Here is an 18,860-nt window from a genome sequence, read left to right on the forward strand (position 1 = left end):
CACTTTTGATGAATAGGGATTTAACATTTGCCAAGCATGCAGTCTGCAAAGGCTGATGCTAATTGTTTAAAAGTCCATGAAAAAAATCAACAAATATTGAATGTTTCGAAATCGAAGATATAATTGGCAAAAATGTTGTTCTCTAACCTTCCATTATGGCAAACTGCATTAACAAAAACGTTTCAGATTTTAAAAAAACGTTTGGTAATTGAAAAATATAGTGTAAATCAATCTTTTGGTTGTATATGCATTTAATTTGTACACGTTTGTCATTATACCAACATATCTCATTGATACTCTCTTGAAATGCTAGTTTTTCAGGGTTAGCGCGAACGCAGACCCCACACAAATAAATTGCGTACCCGAGTAACCCACATTTGGGGCTATCGCAGGCGTCAGCCCGACCGAAGTGCAATGGAAGGGCCTCTTCCTGGGGAAACCTCCTTTTTTTTCTTTTTCATAATTTTTAAACTGTCTAAAGAACTGAATCTATCAAGTTTTTCTATAATTTAATTATTGAAGAAATTGTTCCATTATAATTTTCTCTAACTATGTCTAGAATTTTATATACTTAAAAATTTTGAGTTTTATTATTAAACCTATTTTTATTGTAAGTGTTTTATCACAAATTATTACATTTCTCTATTACGGAAGTAAACATAACTTTATAAATATCGTATGCTTCTAAAAATCCCAAGGCAATCTAAAAATAGCTGTAGATATGTTCAGTCAACCATGGTCTACAAAAAGCTTATGTTTTCATTCAACCGTTTTGATCTATTTATAGTACATAACTCAGTCATTTCAACTGTACATTTTCTCTCCCCTGAATAAAAGCAATAAACAAACAGTTGTAGTTAATCATTTCAAGGCTACATAATTTTTTATCCCTACACAATTTTTAAAAGTAACAAAATAATTCATCGTTAAGCAATACTTCATCGTTACACAATATTTCAAGAATATCAAATCTAGGAAATTGAACATTATGACAAAAATACAACAACAGCGACAAAAAACGCCACACACAACACGCCTATCTTGCAAAGTTATATTTTTTTCATTTATTTACATAAGGCATGTGAAAGAATTCATCATTTGTTGCTTGTGTATGAAACATTCAGTATCTTTATTCAAGTAGATCTTTGGTTTAAGCTTGATTTGATGGTGTTTTAAGACTGGATAAATGAGGTCTGGAGTCACTTGTTATATGCTTATATCTATCAGTCAACCATGGGTGACAAACTACTAACATCTTTCCACACATAATCTTATCCTGATGATAAATAGAATTTCATTTAAATATTATTATTTAAAGCACAAAAAGGGACAAAGTATCCTATTATCATGCAAATAGCTGAGATTAAAAATAGCACACTCTGTGTAATAAATATGGGCTGTGCTCTGTGAAAAGGGTGTTAAAGCCATGTGCGTAAAGTGTCCCAGATTAGCCTGTGCAGTTTGAATAGGGTAATCAGGGACGACATTCTCTGCCTTAACTGGATTTTTACTAAGAATGGACTTTCAAAATCGTAAAATGTCGTCCATGATTAACCTGTGCGGACTGCTAATTTGGGAAGATACTGTACGCACATGCATTAGAACCCTTTTTCACAGAGCACAGCTCATATATATTTTCATGATCAGTCACAGTATTCAAATCATAGCTCAAAATCATAGCTCAGCCTGAAAAAAGGCATATTTTATTTGGTTAGAAGCATGTGCCAAGTTATATTATTAATGAATCTGAATTGATAGCATGCATGAAAGCAGGGCAATTCGGTAAAATAAATTTGAATGGTTAGTAAAATCTTGACTTCCAAACAAAACCATGTTCCGAGGTAGTTACTTTCTTTTTCAAGAACAAGAGACAAGATGAACACTGAGCTCTATGTCTACTTAAATCCACACTCTGGTAATTTTATCAACTTTTCAACACAAGACACCATGTACTGGTTCAGCCCAAAGGACTGGAAGGACTATCAATTACCCGATCAAGATCATTTAACGAACTTTAAACTACAGCTTAATTAAAACAAGAGGGCTGCGATGGCCCTGTATCGCTCCACTGTTTTTTATGCGAAAAAAGCGTGCAATGCGCATGGGTTGAAATTAACTCAAACATGTGACAGCGAATCATTAGTAATTAAAAAGCAGCATATACGATAGTTAAGCATGTTGCACTTCAATAATTCTAACACCTTCTCTTGGATACAAAGTTTGAGTTTACCATATGCAGTATCATATATTGACTTTTCTTGAAATAATTATGTTCATGGAAGTTGTGTTTTTAAAATCAATAAGATATTATTAAACAGGTTTAAACACTACAAAGGAGACATGAAATTAACATGTCATCCGAAATATTTTTATGCGGATATATGGTCACTTTCGACATATTTAAATAAAACCCGACTTTTTTCAGTTTATAAGAAAAACATGCATAGCACATGTTCTTACTTCAATTCGTTTGTGAGCAGTCACCATCTGATCTAAAATGACACTAAATGACAGAGTTGTATCTCATGTTTACAAGAAAATCAGAAGAAAACAACAAAATTGACATTTTTTCCCACAGCTTCGTGACCCAATTTCCGATGGTCTGTATAAACATTGATTTCCAAAAAATAAAATAAATAGTTGTGCTTCTGCTTATATGTATTGATAGATTTTTTATTGATAAACATCTCCCATGCTTCAAAAGTAAAGATAATGTCTACAAACGGACGCAAAAAGACTTGATTCCCATGCATGCATGTAGGTTTGTTGTTGTTGTTGTGACCTTGGAACTAATCATATAAACAACGTGTTAGACTGGTCCGCGCATATGCAGAAATGTTTTCGATCGTGCTTTTGAACTGATGGGGTGTCATATTAACGGCAAAAAAGGATATAAATTTAATTTCTTTGTAGATATGGGATGATTAAGTACCAAATGCCATTCTCGACCTTCCAATTGACCATAACTCCTTCTGAAGAGTTTGTTTTCGTTTTGAAAACAGGACTTCCGGTTTAAAAAAGGAGAAATTGCTTATGATGAGCAGTTTCTCCTTTTATCACAATGATTTCTACCCCACCCAGCCAATTTATAAATAGTCCTTTACAATATTATTTCTCGTTTGCAATCTCTTTCAATTTGGGGCAGTCCAAAATGTGTCGTTTGGTAAAGGGTTAACATTTATGGATAGTTAACATGTTGGTCTTCCTTTCACGCTCGACATGTATGCACTTATCTCTTATAATTAAAAAGTTATTCCATTTATCAAAATACATTTGGATTCCAAGTGTCTTTTGATAAACATTTAGTTTGAGAAGAAAAAGTTTATTCATTCCAAAATGAATAAATAGCAACAAAAAAAATAAACATGCAAAGTTCAACGACTTCCTGTGGCCATGTTTTTCAACGAATCACATTTTTTGAAAAACTTTTTAATTGGAGCCTTTACGGAATAAATTTGGTTCCAGTGGCATAATCTGAAAAAAACTTGGTAGAGAACTATAAGATGTCACTACATACCAAATTTGGTAGCCCTATGCCCAATGGTTATGGACAGGAATATTGTTAAAGTTTGCACAAAAGAGGCTTTATATGAACATATGTTCAGTTTTGTGACCCCCGGGGCAGGGTCAAATTTGAACACAGGGGAATAATTTGAACAAATTTGGTAGAGGACTATTAGATGTCACTACATACCAAATTTAGTAGCCCTAGGCTCTATAAATATGAACAAGAAGATTTTTCAAATTTGCACAAAATAGGCCTTAGTCAAGCATATGTACATTTTTGTGACCCCGGGGCAGGGTCAAATTTGACCCCAGGGGCATAATTTGAAAAAAACTTGGTAGAGAACTTTAAGATTTTAATACATACCAAATTTGGTAGAAATAGGCCCAATGGTTATGGACAAGCAGATGTTTAAAGTTTGCACAAAATAGGCCCAATATAAGCACGTTTAATTTTGTGACCTGGGGAACGGTCAAATTTGATCCCAGGGGCTTTATTTCAACAAACTTGGTAGAGAACTATTAGATGTCACTACATACCAAATTTGGTAGCCCTATGCCATACGGTTATGGACAAGTAGATTTTTAAAGTTTGCACACAATAGGCTTTATTTAAGCGTATGTTCTTTTTTTGTGACCCCCGGGGCAGAGTCAAATTTGATCCCAGGGGCATAGTTTGATCAAACTAAGTAGAGAACTATTAGATGTCACTACATACCGAATTTGGGAGCCCTAGGCCCTACGGTTATGGACAAGTATATTTTTAAAGTTTGCACAAAAAAGACATTATATAATCATATGTTCATTTTTGTGACCCCCTGGGCAGGGTCAAATTTGACCCCAGGGGCATAATTTGAACAAACAAAGTAGAGAACTATTAAATGTCACTACATACCAGATGTGGTAGCACTAGGCCCAATGGTTATGGACAAAAAGATTTTTAAAGTTTGCACAATATAGGCTTTATATAAGCATATGTTCGATTTATTGACCCCCGGGGCGGGGGTCAAATTTGACCCAAGGGGCATAGTTTGAACAAATTTGAAAGAGGTTCATCCCAGGAACATTTGTGATTAGTTTTATCAGAATTGGACTTTTAGTTTAGGAGATGTTTAAAGAAAAAGTTAACGCACGCACGCACGGACGCACGCACGCACGGCCGACACAGGACCATGACATAAGCCCCGCTGACCTCTGGCCAGTGGAGCTAATAAATGACTTTCTATATGTCTAGATCCATTGTGTGCATAAAATCGTGTTCAAAAGTGAACTTCCTTGCGTACAGGTCTCAGTGACTGCAGAGTTATCCTTTATAAATACAGTCGATGCAGTATCTCTGGAAGAGCTGCATGGCGAAAGAGATGGCATCGATGTAGTATTGGTTGTTGTCCCACCGACACTCGATCAGACCGGCGGATAAGAGAAATTACTGGGCTCTAGTCATCTTTTGAATTTGAAAAAAAAGACGTTGGAACATCCTGGGCTCCGAAGTTTGAAATATTGACATTATGTGTTACCGTTACAAGTATTCCGTGCAGATGTATGCACGAAACTGTTAATTTTACAAGCTGATGTGCGTCATACATTGATACAACGCTATTCTGACTGCTAATTTGCGAAAAATTCATTGTGCAATCGTAAATATCCATAATTGGCGCCATGCTTGCTGTTGCTGTGTTGTGGTGAAGGGGCTATTGTCGACATACCGAATAGCGGGTATGAGGGGGGAGATTATGCTAATGGTATTTTATAACACCATGATCGTCATTTTTTGTATATTTGCTTAGTATATGTGACCTAAAGCATGTATTTGCTGATTGTGCCAATACACTGAAACTGTAACCATCATAATAAAAGTTTTCTTTCACACTGTATGCGAGTCCGGGAAATCCTTTCTTTTTCTGATACAGCACTCCTTCTAAACAGAAGATTTTGTGCCGGCGCTTTTTGATTAAGGGGTGAAAACTGTAAAAGATGCTCAGTTGTGTGTTAGTTTTAAATTATTTCCTGTGTGCTCCTGATCTTGGAAAGACATGTTTGAAGTGAGGACTCAATTGGAATATGAGTGGCATGCGCTTGCCTTTATCTGTCGATTGGCCGTGGTGCGAAACATAGAGACAGTGTCTTCTGGGAGACGTTGTGTGCTCTAGTTCTGCGGCTGAGGAGTTTACATGAACACAGACGAAAAATGTATACATAGAAATATTGTAAGAGTATGTTGGCAAACAAATACATATAAACCAGACTTTAGAGAGATCCAAAATATTGCATTATGGTGACACTGTACATGATATCCACGACTGAGTCATTTTTCTCAGCTGACTGGGAATCATTGTAAGCAGTTGTTTGTTTTTAGTTCAGACACGTCTATCATGTAAACTGTTCACGCTTAATTTGAGATGATGTTCAAATATCTGTAGGAATTACTGATTGCTTTTAGTCAATTTTGAGTTAAAGAAATAAAGATGTGCAATGTATTGTATACACGCGTATTATTGCTTCCGTTTCAGTAAATTTTCAATAATGTGTCATCCTTTAGGTATAAAGAGAACACCAGCAATACAGTAAAATTGAACAAAGAAACTTACTCGTACACTTGAATGACGATTATCCATATTACCTTTTTTTTATTTATCCTAACATCATTTGTTTTCCCTAAATTATAAACTTCCGCCATTTTGACCACATTGCCTATGAACTAATGTAGCAACCGCTGTCATTCGCTGCATCCGTTTCCTCGGCCAATTAGAAGACGTGTTACATGGCACATGTGATTGAACTAGAGCCCTTGCTATCATAGTGAAAGTGAAAGTTGTGGACGAGGAAAGTAGTTCCAAAAGGATTCGGTTTTTTCTTTTGATTCATTGGTAATTAAAAGGAGATGATATGTGCATAAAATAATTAAATGTATGTAAAATGAAATATAATGTAAAATGCGAAATCTTCTTGCACTCTTAAAATGCAGAGTATGACGACGATCTGCGCATGCGCGTATGCCTTATTTATGCTAATTTGTGATGAAAAAAAACACTAAGATATTTCGTTGAAATAAGTGCTTATTTGTAAAGAGTTCTCTTTCCCTTCTATACGAGAAGCTATTTTGCAAACGCCCCCCCCCCCACCACCACCACCACCACACTACCACCAATGCCTTTTGTGGTTATTTGCTGCATCTTATGTATGTCTGCAACGTTCGTGTGTATGTCATTGGGGTCTTCGTTGAAAAATGAACGTTTGGGTTGTGTTTATTGAAAGACTGTGCCTTTGTCGAAATCGCACTGGCAAGACACTGCTACCGAGGGCGCTTGCATTTGGGCGAATCGGATTTTCTTTATGATTACAACTTTCGGAAGGAGACGTTAATCTTTAAAACGGATACTGGCCCTGCACAATCTGGTGTGAAGAAAAACGTCGGCCGTTCCATAATGGGGCCCTATGGGCATTGGATTCAGTGTACATTAAGCAAGCGATAACTGCATAAGAATGACAGTTGATACAATAGTGACCCGCCAGACAGCCCCAAATCGTATATTCACCGAAGTTGAAGGCTGACGGCCGCATACAGTTAGATGCTGCCTGACTGGTCACTATTATGCCACTGGACCCGAAGTGGGTTTTCTCTATTCCCAGAGTGTAAAGAACATTTTCGTCCTGTGTATCAATCAGTGTATAGTCACCGATTTTAACAGCAAGCAAGGTCGGTTGCTGTTTCAAAGTACTCACTGATAATTGCGTCAGAGCTTCGTTACAAACGACCCATTTGTACAAAGTTGGGCAAAGATTCACAAACGGAAACCATTCGGCGAACATATTGTTTGGCCATTCGAGTCATAACTCGAAACACGTGCATTAGATATGAGTCGCATTATGGAAAAAAAAAACAAGTTGAATGCATGTGCGACATGTGTCGTCCCAGATTAGCCTGTGCAATCCGCACATGCATTAAGCCCGGTTTTCCCATAACGCGCCACTGTTATATCTGTATCTTAGCTGTCACGAAAGCTCATCAATAGGTACTACATCACAATGCATTTGAAAGAAAAAACGAACCTCGCTCTGGGAAATCAGTGTTAAGCATGTTCATGTCCTTTCAGTGCAGTTATTGGCACACGCGCTTCTCACCAAGGCGATCCGGGTTCAACCCCAGACCCATTTTTGCATGACGCGGCTAATTAAGTTTCTTAACTATATTTTATACGTGTGTTTTATTATGCAGAACTTTTTGATAGAATTTATAACATGATCTTGAAGCGATAGATATAGCATATTATGTCCGTAACATTTAAAACATAAGCGTTTTGCAAATAATCAACAACTATTACCAATTACTAATTGAGGCGTGGTCAGTTATTATGACGCGTTGCCATTCATAAGAAGGCGTGATCAGTCGTTATGAAACGTGGGCAGTCATTACGAAGCGTTTTAAGTCGTTATAAAGCGTTTCCAGTCATCGTGAGGCGTTGTCAGACATTATTAGGCGTTGGCAGTCGCTAAAACACGTTGTCTGCCATTATAAGGCGTTGCCAGTCGCTATAATACGTGGTCAGTCGTTATGAGGCGTTGTCAGACATTATTAGGCGTTGTCAGTCGCTATAACACGTGGCCAGTCATTATTAGGCGTTGCCAGTCGCTGTAATACGTGGTCAGTCGTTATGGGGCGTTGTCAGAAATAATTAGGCGTTATCAGTCGCTAAACACGTGTTAGCCATTATTAGGAGTTGTCAGTCGCTATAACAAGTTGTCAGCCATTATAAGGCGTTGCTAGTTGCCAAAAAAACTTGGTTTGTTATTAATAGGCGTTGTCAGTGTGGCGTTATCAGTCGCTATAACACGTTGTCAGCTATAAATAGGCGTTGTCAGTCGCTAAAACACGTTGTCAGTCATTATAAGGCGTTCTAAGTCGCTTTAATACGTGGTCAGTCGTTATGAGGCGTTGTCAGACATTATTAGTCAGTATCTGTCGCTATTACACGTTGTCAGCAATTGTAATGCGTTGCCAGTCGCTATAATATGTGGTCAGTCGTTACGAGGCGTTGTTCATTCATTATTAGGCGTGGTCAGTCATTACGAGGCATTTTCAGTCATTATAAAGCGTGATCAGTTGCTATGAGACGTGATCAGTCGTTATGTGGCGTTGTCATCAATAATGTGGCGTGGCCAGTCATTATATACATTTATATTCGTGTTGTGCACCGATTGCATGTATGCATGCATGCATGTAGGGTCACTGTTCTCATTGACCTTAATTTACAGTGACTGTCTGGTTCCTATCGATGTTAACAATTATGAATGACAAACACACAATCCGAAATACGTTTTGGATTCGTTCGATGCTTTAAAAGTAGTAAAAAATACTGTTAAAACCACCACGTCAAAATTGTTGTCCCTTAAATCCTGAAAGACACTAGATAGTATGTTTCTAGATTGGTTACCTCCCCTTATCTATCGCATACTCTATATATTATAGTCAACGGATTCAACGGTTATATTTAACGGGGGACCAGTTAATTATGTTTCGTCTGAGAAGTGACGTCCCACTAGATACGTCATAAATTGCGTAATCAATTAAATGAAAATGATACATTTATACGGAAAGCTGGTTCGGTAATATATTTTAAAGAAGAAAAAAGGATGATATATAATATAATGATAACATTCATAATGCATCCCAATAAATTTCAATGGTAAAATATAAGAACATGTTAATCGGCGCGTAGGAATACATACTTACGGTAGATCGCGGTTACGCTATGTACTGCCGGATATCAACTAGTCTATTCGACCCTGCTTTATTATGTCAATGTTTGCAACATAGGATAAATGAGCCAGATAGGCTAGCTCGGCTGGTAGAGCGCTGTTCTACAAATCGAAGGATTGTGGATTTATTCCTCAGCCCGGACAGATAACTTGTGTGGGTATTGTTCATGAGATACTCTACAGCCATTCTCTCATTAACTCCATTAACTATTCAGTTATTGGCATAAAAGACAAGTTTCACAATACTACCGGTGTTTCTTATTTTAGATATCACGTGATGAATTAACACTTAAAATGGGAAATATATATATCAACTTATTCCTGAATTGTCATATTGTGTTGACAATACAATTACGTCGCCAAATATTCCAAAGAGTGAAGGGTTGAAATTAGATGCGGCATTTCGGGGCACTATTGGAAATGGCTACGCGTTTAGTCTCGTTCTGAAATTCTGCGAGTCACGTGACTTCGCGCTCTTATCGATTCTGACTTTTTGTGAAAAGGGTCTATTATGTGCGCTTGGAAATGGTCAATCAACTTACATAAGAAAAGTGTTTGTTGGTTATCTGATCCCTAAGATATGACGGAAATACTGTCGAATTGCAATAAAAGAAACTAAAGCAAACTTCAACCCTACCCCACCCCTTGAAATGGCAATCCGCGCATGTAACAATGAAGCTGGACCTTATCAACTGAAAATCACTGCAACAGAGTAATATCAATGAGCGAATGTTAAATCGGCTGAGACAAAATGTCAGATAAAGGATATTATATGGCAGCCCAATACACTAAGTGGAAAACTGTCAGTAGAGGCCAGACATTCCAGAAACGAGGCCTTTAAACCTTGGGTGCGTTATAAGATATTAATCCAGCGTCTGTCTTTTATGAACTTGTCAATAAGGTCAAGCGCCTGAGCCTCATTTGTCACGCGCTGGACTCCGTCTCTGACGTCTGAAGGCAGGATGATGAAGCCGTCACGTCGCAGACGACTCTGGATTACCAACTGGAGGCATGGCCGTATGCCCGTTTGGCGAATGATGTCGTCGTCTGGTAAAAGAAATGACGTCATATTCGTCACTATAACCCAACTGTGCATAATGTTTTACTGTGTGTAACTGTTTTCAATATCATCATGCGACAAACAATATCTATGAATTTCGCGTTTTATTCACGTTATAAGCGAGAGTCACTGACCCGACTATCGTCGCCTGCTAATGGAACAAAGTCAGAATTCAAGATCCATCGATCATATGATTGTCTGCTAATAGAAAGACGCCAATTTAAAATATCCGTAACTTTAAAAAAATGTATTGTATACCTAAAATAAAAAGGGCATTCATTTATTGCTCTAAGGAATGGCGTCACAAAGCACCGTAAATCTTTCCAATGAAGGTACCAGGGTTGGCAAAGGAACACCACTTTCACCTCCTTCTATTTAAAAATGTTCACATAATCGGACATTCTTTATTCTGCTCACCTAGTAACGCATAGGCCTCTTTCCCGCCCACCACGGGTCGAATCCATCGTGACCTCGCCTTGTCCTGCAGATCACATGCTTCCGGTGGGTAGGCGGTCCACACAATCTCCAGCGTTTCTGATTGGCTAAGCGGTCTGCACACGTGACTCTTATTAGACGCTACGTATGGCGTTGATTGGGAATCTTTAAAGAACACCATTATTATCAATGGTATTATGCCTTACGTTGGTTTCTTCTACAAACACGAATGCATTCCTAACGTCGGTTTTCTATAAACGGAAGTCTATATGTCCAGTGCCCACAGTTAACACGTATGTTTGTACTGTATGCATCGGTCGGCTAGCTCAGTAGGTAGAGCGCTTGACAATAAATCAGAGGATCGCCGTGGCGTGATGGATATGGTGTCCGCATATCGATCGGGGAGGTCACGGGTTCGATCCCCACTAGGGGGGGGCGTACTTTAGATATCCACCAAAGACACCAAGTACTAGTTCTAGGCCCAGGAAAAGGACTCGAGAGCGTTTCAAATAAGCCTTAGGCTTTATATGCAATTGAGGTAAAATACATAGGTTTAAACTAAATCATAGGATCAATTCCCGGCTTAATAATTGAGCCGCGTTCTGAGAAAACTGGGCATAATGCACGTGCGTAAAGTGTCGTCCGAGATAAGCCTGTGCAGTCGGCACATGCTAATCAGGGACGATAATTTTCGCCTAAAATGGATTTTTGCTTAGAAGAGACTTCATTTAAACGAAAAATGTCATACAAACGCGGAAAGTGTCGTCCCTGATTAGCCTGTGCGAACTACACAGGCTAATCTGGGACGACTCTTTATGCACATGCATTAAGCCCCGTTTTCTCGGGTGATGACCATGACGTTCGCCCATTCTTCTTAATCAAGTAGGGTACTTGTTTTAAGTATGTGCATTAGTAAATTTAAACCAGCTTATCCAGGAAATGTGGGAATCGGTAAATTGAACGATATCATATGACTAAAATGGTGAAAATGCAAGACAAAAATATATAATCCCAGAATTTATCCTACCATTAAAAAGGTGTGCATTTAAAACAACGCATTAAATCTAAACAACAACTAAAGGCCGCTAAGCTCTTCTTATGTCGAGTCCATGGACGGACAATGATTGTTGTACCTATTTATTCAGTATAATTTTATATTCGAGAGTGTATTTGCACCATTAATGATTTCAGAAAAATGCGGTGTCGTTGAAGTGCATGTCATATTCGTATATTCGTGCAGACTTTTATTAAGTGAGGAAAATGGTCGTTCAGAAACAGCAGGTTCTTACTCCAGTTGTGTTGTCTGCAGACAATTTTAACGCAAAAACTAGCGTGTCAAATTAAATTAAAATTTATGAAAAATAATAAAGTTTTTAAAAACGCAATGACATTTGTTTATATAGTAAATCCAGGAACAATGCACATGTACGTCGATCTTACAGCAGCTATGTTCTCGTATACATTTTGAAACTAAGCGACCCCCCCCCCCACCCCACACACTCACCAAGTCGGAAACGGTGTTCTAGATAGCGCCTCACTAATACCAGCGACCGGGTATCGTGCACGAGGAACACGTGTTCAGGTGTAGAGGCCATGTGCGCCAGCTCCTCCTCATCCACTTCCGGTCCGATCCCTGTAAGAAGGGCATGTTCATGATATGTGTATAATGTTACATTTAAATATATTATATTGTATGAACATTACTGTTGTACTTTCCGTATGGGGTAAGGTAGAACTACATGTACTACATTTATTCATTCAGTAACAAATAAAAATATTGTGAACATTCCTATGATTATTTGCAGGCAACAAGTATTGTGAACATTTCTGCATTCAGTTACAATTAAGACTTACTGCGTACATTTCTAAAATAGTAGAACATCAATATATATTGTGAATATTTCAACATTTATCGACCAGAAATATTATGTGAACATTTATACATTCATTGTCAAGCAAGACACATTGTGCATATTCATGCACCTATTAACAAGCAAGACATATTGTGAACATTCCTTCATTTAGAAATAGGCAAGACATTTTGTAAACATTTCTTCATTCAGTCAAAAGCAAGACCTACTGCAAATATTTCTACGCGTAGAGAAATGAAAGATATACTGTGAATATTTCGACAGGCATAAACAAGCAATACAGACTATACATACTCTCAGAGACAAGAAAGCCATAAATATATATATATTGTGAACATTTCTATTTTCAGTGCAAAGCAAAGCGTATTGCGAACAGTTATACATGCAGTGACATGAAAAACATATTATACATATTACATATTTCTACTAAAAGAAATAAAATAGACACATTGTGAACATTTCTACACGTACTAGTATACAAGCAAGACGTATTGCGAACATTTCTACATTAAGTAACAAGCAAGACGTATTGCGAACATTGCTACATTAAGTAACAAGCAAGACGTATTGCGAGCATTTCTACACTCAGTAACAAACAAGACATCGTGTGAACATTTCTACATTCAGTGACAAACGGGACATTTTATGAACATTTCTACATTTGTTGACAAGCAAGAAGTGCTGCGAACTTTTTTTCACGCAGTGATAATCAATGCATACGCAAATATATCTACACTCAGTGATAAGAGTGATGCATAGCGAACAATTCTACACTCAGTAACAAGCAAGATATAGACGATGTAAGTTCCATAGATAAGGAGGCTGACATCTTGCCGGTCACGTGACCCGCCGCCATTGCGGATATTTGTGTATGCTACTCAGTGATAAGCAATACCTATTGTAAAAATTCTAAACCCAATGCCAAGCAAGCCATATTGTGAACACTCAGTGATTAGGAAGACATATATGTAAATATTTCTACAATTAATTCTTAGAAAGAAGCCAGACAGTGACATTCGTGACATACCTTTTGCAATGTTTTGTTCATTCATTGACAAGAAGGACCTACATATTGCAAATATTTCTGCATTCAATGACAAGCAATACTCATCTACTGCGAACATTTTTACATTCAGATAATAGCGATGCTAGTATGTGAATGTAAATGCTAGCGATGAACATTAAATCATTCCCTAAAAGGAAGTGTGTGTGTGTGTGTGTGTGTGTGTGTGTGTGTGTGTGTGTGTGTGTGTGTGTGTGTGTGTGTGTGTGTGTGTGTGTGTGTGTGTGTGTGTGTGTGTGTGTGTGTGTGTGTGTGTGTGTGTGTGTGTGTGTGTGTGTGTGTGTGTGTGTGTGTGTGTGTGTGTGTGTGTGTGTGTGTGTGTGTGTGTGTGTGTGTGTGTGTGTGTGTGTGTGTGTGTGTGTGTGTGTGTGTGTGTGTGTGTGTGTGTGTGTGTGTGTGTGTGTGTGTGTGTGTGTGTGTGTGTGTGTGTGTGTGTGTGTGTGTGTGTGTGTGTGTGTGTGTGTGTGTGTGTGTGTGTGTGTGTGTGTGTGTGTGTGTGTGTGTGTGTGTGTGTGTGTGTGTGTGTGTGTGTGTGTGTGTGTGTGTGTGTGTGTGTGTGTGTGTGTGTGTGTTTCGAAGTTATAAGGTCCTTCCGCGCCCGAGGCTGCATTATGTGAGGACACGGAGTGTGCACCAGCACTCTTACCTAATTAACTTACAAACAATGGACAATTTGAAATATGGCTGCAAATTTCTTATATTAGTTTTTTTACTGACATGTTTTTAATTTAAGTGTGGGGCTTATGTTGTGGGATGGGGAGCCGGACTACCCGGAATAAACCTGTCCGGCATGGTGACCATCAACCAAACTCACATGCTTCCGGGAACAGGAAGTGGGACGGGTCGCCTCAGTTAGAAGTGCGTGTACCGAAAACTGACTTAATCAGTCAGGCTCAGTATAATGCAATACCTACCTATTGCAAATATCTCTACGCCCATATCATGCGCGCGCAACACCTCGGCGCGTGTTTTCTCCCGCGCTGCAGACGGAGCATCAATGACGACTATCGCCATCTTCTGTACGCCAGGTCGGCTGTCCTGTACGTCACATGATCAATGGGTGAGTGTTAAACTGTCATATCGGCATAAGATTTCTACTTCAGATACAACAGCCTGACGGTTAACCGGTGAGATATGTTAACTGGATCAGCGGTTTCTTTGACCTCTTACATGATAATGTTTTAAACATGTTTTTATTTATATTTGCTTTATTATTGAGACTTTTTTGTAAGTTAGATATACAAGTAAGTGTTAGAATTTTGTGAAAACATGCAATTTATTCTGTCCCAATTCACACGAGCTCCCCCGAAAGATCACACTTAAGAACATCATTGTCAAACCCGAAGTTATCAAGGTTGGTGTAATAGTTTACATTCATAGATGATGTACAAGAAAAGCTACTAAACATTGTGTACGCATTCTTGAAAATCCTATTTTTTGGTTAAAAAAGAATCTGAAATATATAGAACGTGAATACAAAGGATTCGCTTACTTGTCCTGCATGAGACGTAAGGCCAGATCCGTCCGCGTCAGTCCGGGGCATAGCTTGATCCGCGCTACAGAAATTATCAATTGGAAAAAAACAAACACTTTGGCATCAATTATTTAAAAAAAACATCTACAAAAAAGAATAATTATGCCCCCCGCCACTCATATCATACACTGCTTTACTGATTTATCTATGCTCGTCGGTTGGTCGGTCGGTTGGTGGTTCATCGAGTTTGTGCGACTTATCCACGGTGCCTATACCGCGTGACTTTTTCGGATTTGTGTTGGGAGAATAAAGCGCGACCCAGTTAACATTTTTAAGGATCTCTTTTTAAATATTACATCATTTTTAATGGAATAAAGCGGAGAGCCCGCTCATTCGTAAGAGTTTTCTACAGGTATCATGATATTTTTAAACAAATAATTATTTTTTAAGTAAAGTGCAATCGCGCTTTTGTACGGTTAGAAAAATGTCGGATCAGTACGGGCTCTCCACTTTATCCCATTATAAATGGTGAAATATTTAAAAAGACATCATTAACAATGTTAAATGGGTCGCGCTTTATTCTCCCAACACAGATCTTAAACAGTCACGTGGTATAGGCACCGTGTTATCTAGAGAACGCATTGATCTACCACCATGAAAATCGGTATGCTGGTTACTTGGGAAAATAGGGGGTCTTATGATTTTGAGGTCAACAGTCACACTGTCATAATGGACGTGACATGTATTGTAGACCATTTCGTTTCGGCACGACATCTTGAGCTCACCTTCGTTTATGTAAATTAGTATAATAGATACTTGGAATAAAAAAGGAGTGCGTCTTTTGATTTTGGGGTTAACAGCTCAAAGTCACAGGAACTTGAAGCATGAAATGTTAACTAGTTTGTTTCTGCACCATATATACCGACCTAAGATCATGCAAATTGGTATGCCAATTACTTAGAAGGAAATGTATACGTCCTTCATTTTTGAGGTCATCAGGTCAAATATTCAAATGTCAAGGGCATTGTGTGGTGAAAACCGTTTCTGAGTGCTATCTTGAGAATGGTTACACCTTGAATCATATCAATTTTTTATGTTGCTTATTCTTGAAGGAATGAAGATTTGCAGATCTAAAGGTCAAATTTCAAGATCACCTGACATGCAATATTAAAATATCTCTCAATAATTGAACATATTGAAACTTGACTGCACGCATGGGGGTGGGGGCATGCTGTGCAAACATCTATTGTTAAATTATCTGCGCTGTTTCAGTGGAGAGATTGTATATATTATATGTATTTACTTGGTAAACATGGCCATGACTTATCAAAGATCGTTCGACATATTAACTAACGATCAATCTTAAGCTCACAATAATCATTTGCGATAAATACGTTCCTTAAATAAAGGGCATGTGAGGGTGAGCGGGTGAAAGGAAATGGAAAGTAATCAATGTTTTATTTTCAATTTATAACGGCAGATATATAATAATTGAGGTAGGTGTTTATCTATGATATATCTTCAACGATTATATCATAACTTAAATGTATCGTACATGTATCGTACACTTTATAATAAGACGAGCTCTATATTTTCAAGTGAAATTAAGTTCTGAACTGCAGCTGAACCTGGATAGATTAGTACTTTTAAGAGACATGTTTAGACTTAATTATAGTAATAACGATAATCTTAGGATGCTTTACGAATTCCAGACTCGGTACGTACATATAGCTTCCAGTCCAGACTCGGTACGTACATATAGCTTCCAGTACATCCCCCTTATTGCTGTACTGGTTGATTCCAAAGGCGTTGTACACGTCCTCGTTGTACGGTACAACCCCCACCCGGGTCCTATCAGGGGCAATGTCAAGTGTGTCGACAACGGCCCTCACGAACTTTATCTGATCGCGGAAGTCGACAACGTCACTGTTATTCGAGCAGTCGAGGACAAATACAACTTCCGCTGTGTTTCTGGATCCTTGAGGAAAACGTGCAAATGCGTATAGCAGAGCTGTGAAACACGCTGTTTAAGTGGACCAGTTCATAATAAACGAAGCCAATCTTAACATTAAATCTTGTAATTGCGTCTTTTAAGTTAATAGTGAGCACGTGGCTGTGATAAAATGTATCCTGGATCATTGTTTCTCAGAGCAAAAATCTAAAGGATCTTTTCAGCGGACAGGTTTTATTGTTCTAACTAGACCTGTCTCGCAAACTCAGAAAATATTAACAGCCACATTTTAAGTTATGGTAGCAAGAACTAGTTTTCACATAAATATGTAGAGTAGAGATGATGTCCATTTGTTGATGTCCGTTAAATGCTTCAACAACCAAAATCAAGCGCTATTCATTACAGTAATTATTTTAGCAAAGACCAGACACTTTTAAATTAAAACAAGATTGTTCAATGATTTCATATTCATTCATTATATTAACACCTACCTCTGAATATCTTGTCGAAGCTCCGGTTGATATCGCCCTGTGTCGGCCAAAGGTCGCACCGGTTGAAAAAGCCCATCAAATCATCTTTGAGCAGACGACCATCGGGACAGAACTCGCGGAACATGCGCTCGTAGTCTGAATCAAAATGGGCGGTGACATTTCCAAGTTGCTTTAACCCATTTAAGCCTAGTGGACTCTCACATCCTTCTAAATTGGATCAATTTATTTCCAAAATACGGGATGTCTATATATTTATTTCTATATTGAGAATATTTCTTACAGAATTTCCTTTCAGCAAACAGCGTAGACCCTGATGAGACGCCGCATCATGGGTTAATTCAACTCTCAGCTTTATAACCCAAAGGGTTGCTGAGAGCTGCCATTGCATAAATTATCAAAGGCTCTGGGAGTACGTTTATATGGACCATGTCATTTTTAAGCATGGCAAACTGTGTTCAAACAGGATTATGAAAGAAAATTGTATGTATCATCATCCTCGACAATACACCTTTTACTGTTATAAATGTTTATAAAAATACATTTTTTATACGAGACGAGAAGTTTGATGCATGATAGGAACTTAGAGAGAATATCAATATACATGTACTAGCAAATGCATGAACATATCACATGACACCTGAATTTCTGAAGTTACAATACCTTTTGTTAAATAATCATGTTTTCAATAGGTATATAATTCCTCTTATAAGAAATGCTTATATTTTTTCAAGCCGGTCATTCCATGGCTGAAGAATGGATAGAACTAATTACTCAATGAAGCATTCAACACCGACAAACACTTTTATCATAAGCGTCAATTAAACGCATTCCTAAATCCTAAATTGGATCAATTTATTGAAAAATAGGGATGTTTAGTATATTTATTTCTATATTTAGAATATTTCGTACATATATCCCTTTAAGCAAACAGCGCAGACCCAGATGAGACGCCGCATCATGCGGCCTCTCATCTGGGTCTACGCTGTTTGCCAAGGCCTTTTTTTCTAGACGCTTGGCATAAATGGGTTAATATAAGTGTATATACGAACTCTGTTTGAGGTTCATGAAGCGTTCAACCTCAGTCAGGCTGATCCTGCACGAGTTTTGCATGCTGCCGTGCCGGGCTCGAATCCGCGACACAAGCTCCCTGTAGAATGCCAGAAACCGGGGCAAGGACGCACCGTTCTCAAGTACCGCCTATAAGGGACAATCGGTTTGCTCAGCATGTGTAGCATTAATATGGATCCGTTTTAC

General features: G+C 38.2%; 1 protein-coding gene and 1 pseudogene across 1 annotated transcript in view; both read right to left on the reverse strand.

The window, feature by feature from the left end:
* Positions 1–18,860, reverse strand: part of LOC127838130 (collagen alpha-1(XII) chain-like) — a 148,942-nt gene that overhangs the window by 126,300 nt on the left and 3,782 nt on the right. Inside the window, exons 2-4 of the mRNA XM_052365703.1 lie at positions 18,656–18,803; positions 17,607–17,741; positions 16,921–17,142 (exon numbers count right to left, since the gene is read on the reverse strand). Of these exons, the coding sequence (XP_052221663.1) occupies positions 16,921–17,142; positions 17,607–17,741; positions 18,656–18,803 (505 nt within the window). The remainder of the gene's footprint in view (positions 1–16,920; positions 17,143–17,606; positions 17,742–18,655; positions 18,804–18,860) is intronic.
* On the reverse strand, positions 318–467 carry LOC127840205 (U1 spliceosomal RNA; annotated as a pseudogene).

Source organism: Dreissena polymorpha, chromosome 7, assembly GCF_020536995.1.
Source record: "Dreissena polymorpha isolate Duluth1 chromosome 7, UMN_Dpol_1.0, whole genome shotgun sequence".
Lineage (NCBI taxonomy): Eukaryota > Metazoa > Mollusca > Bivalvia > Myida > Dreissenidae > Dreissena > Dreissena polymorpha.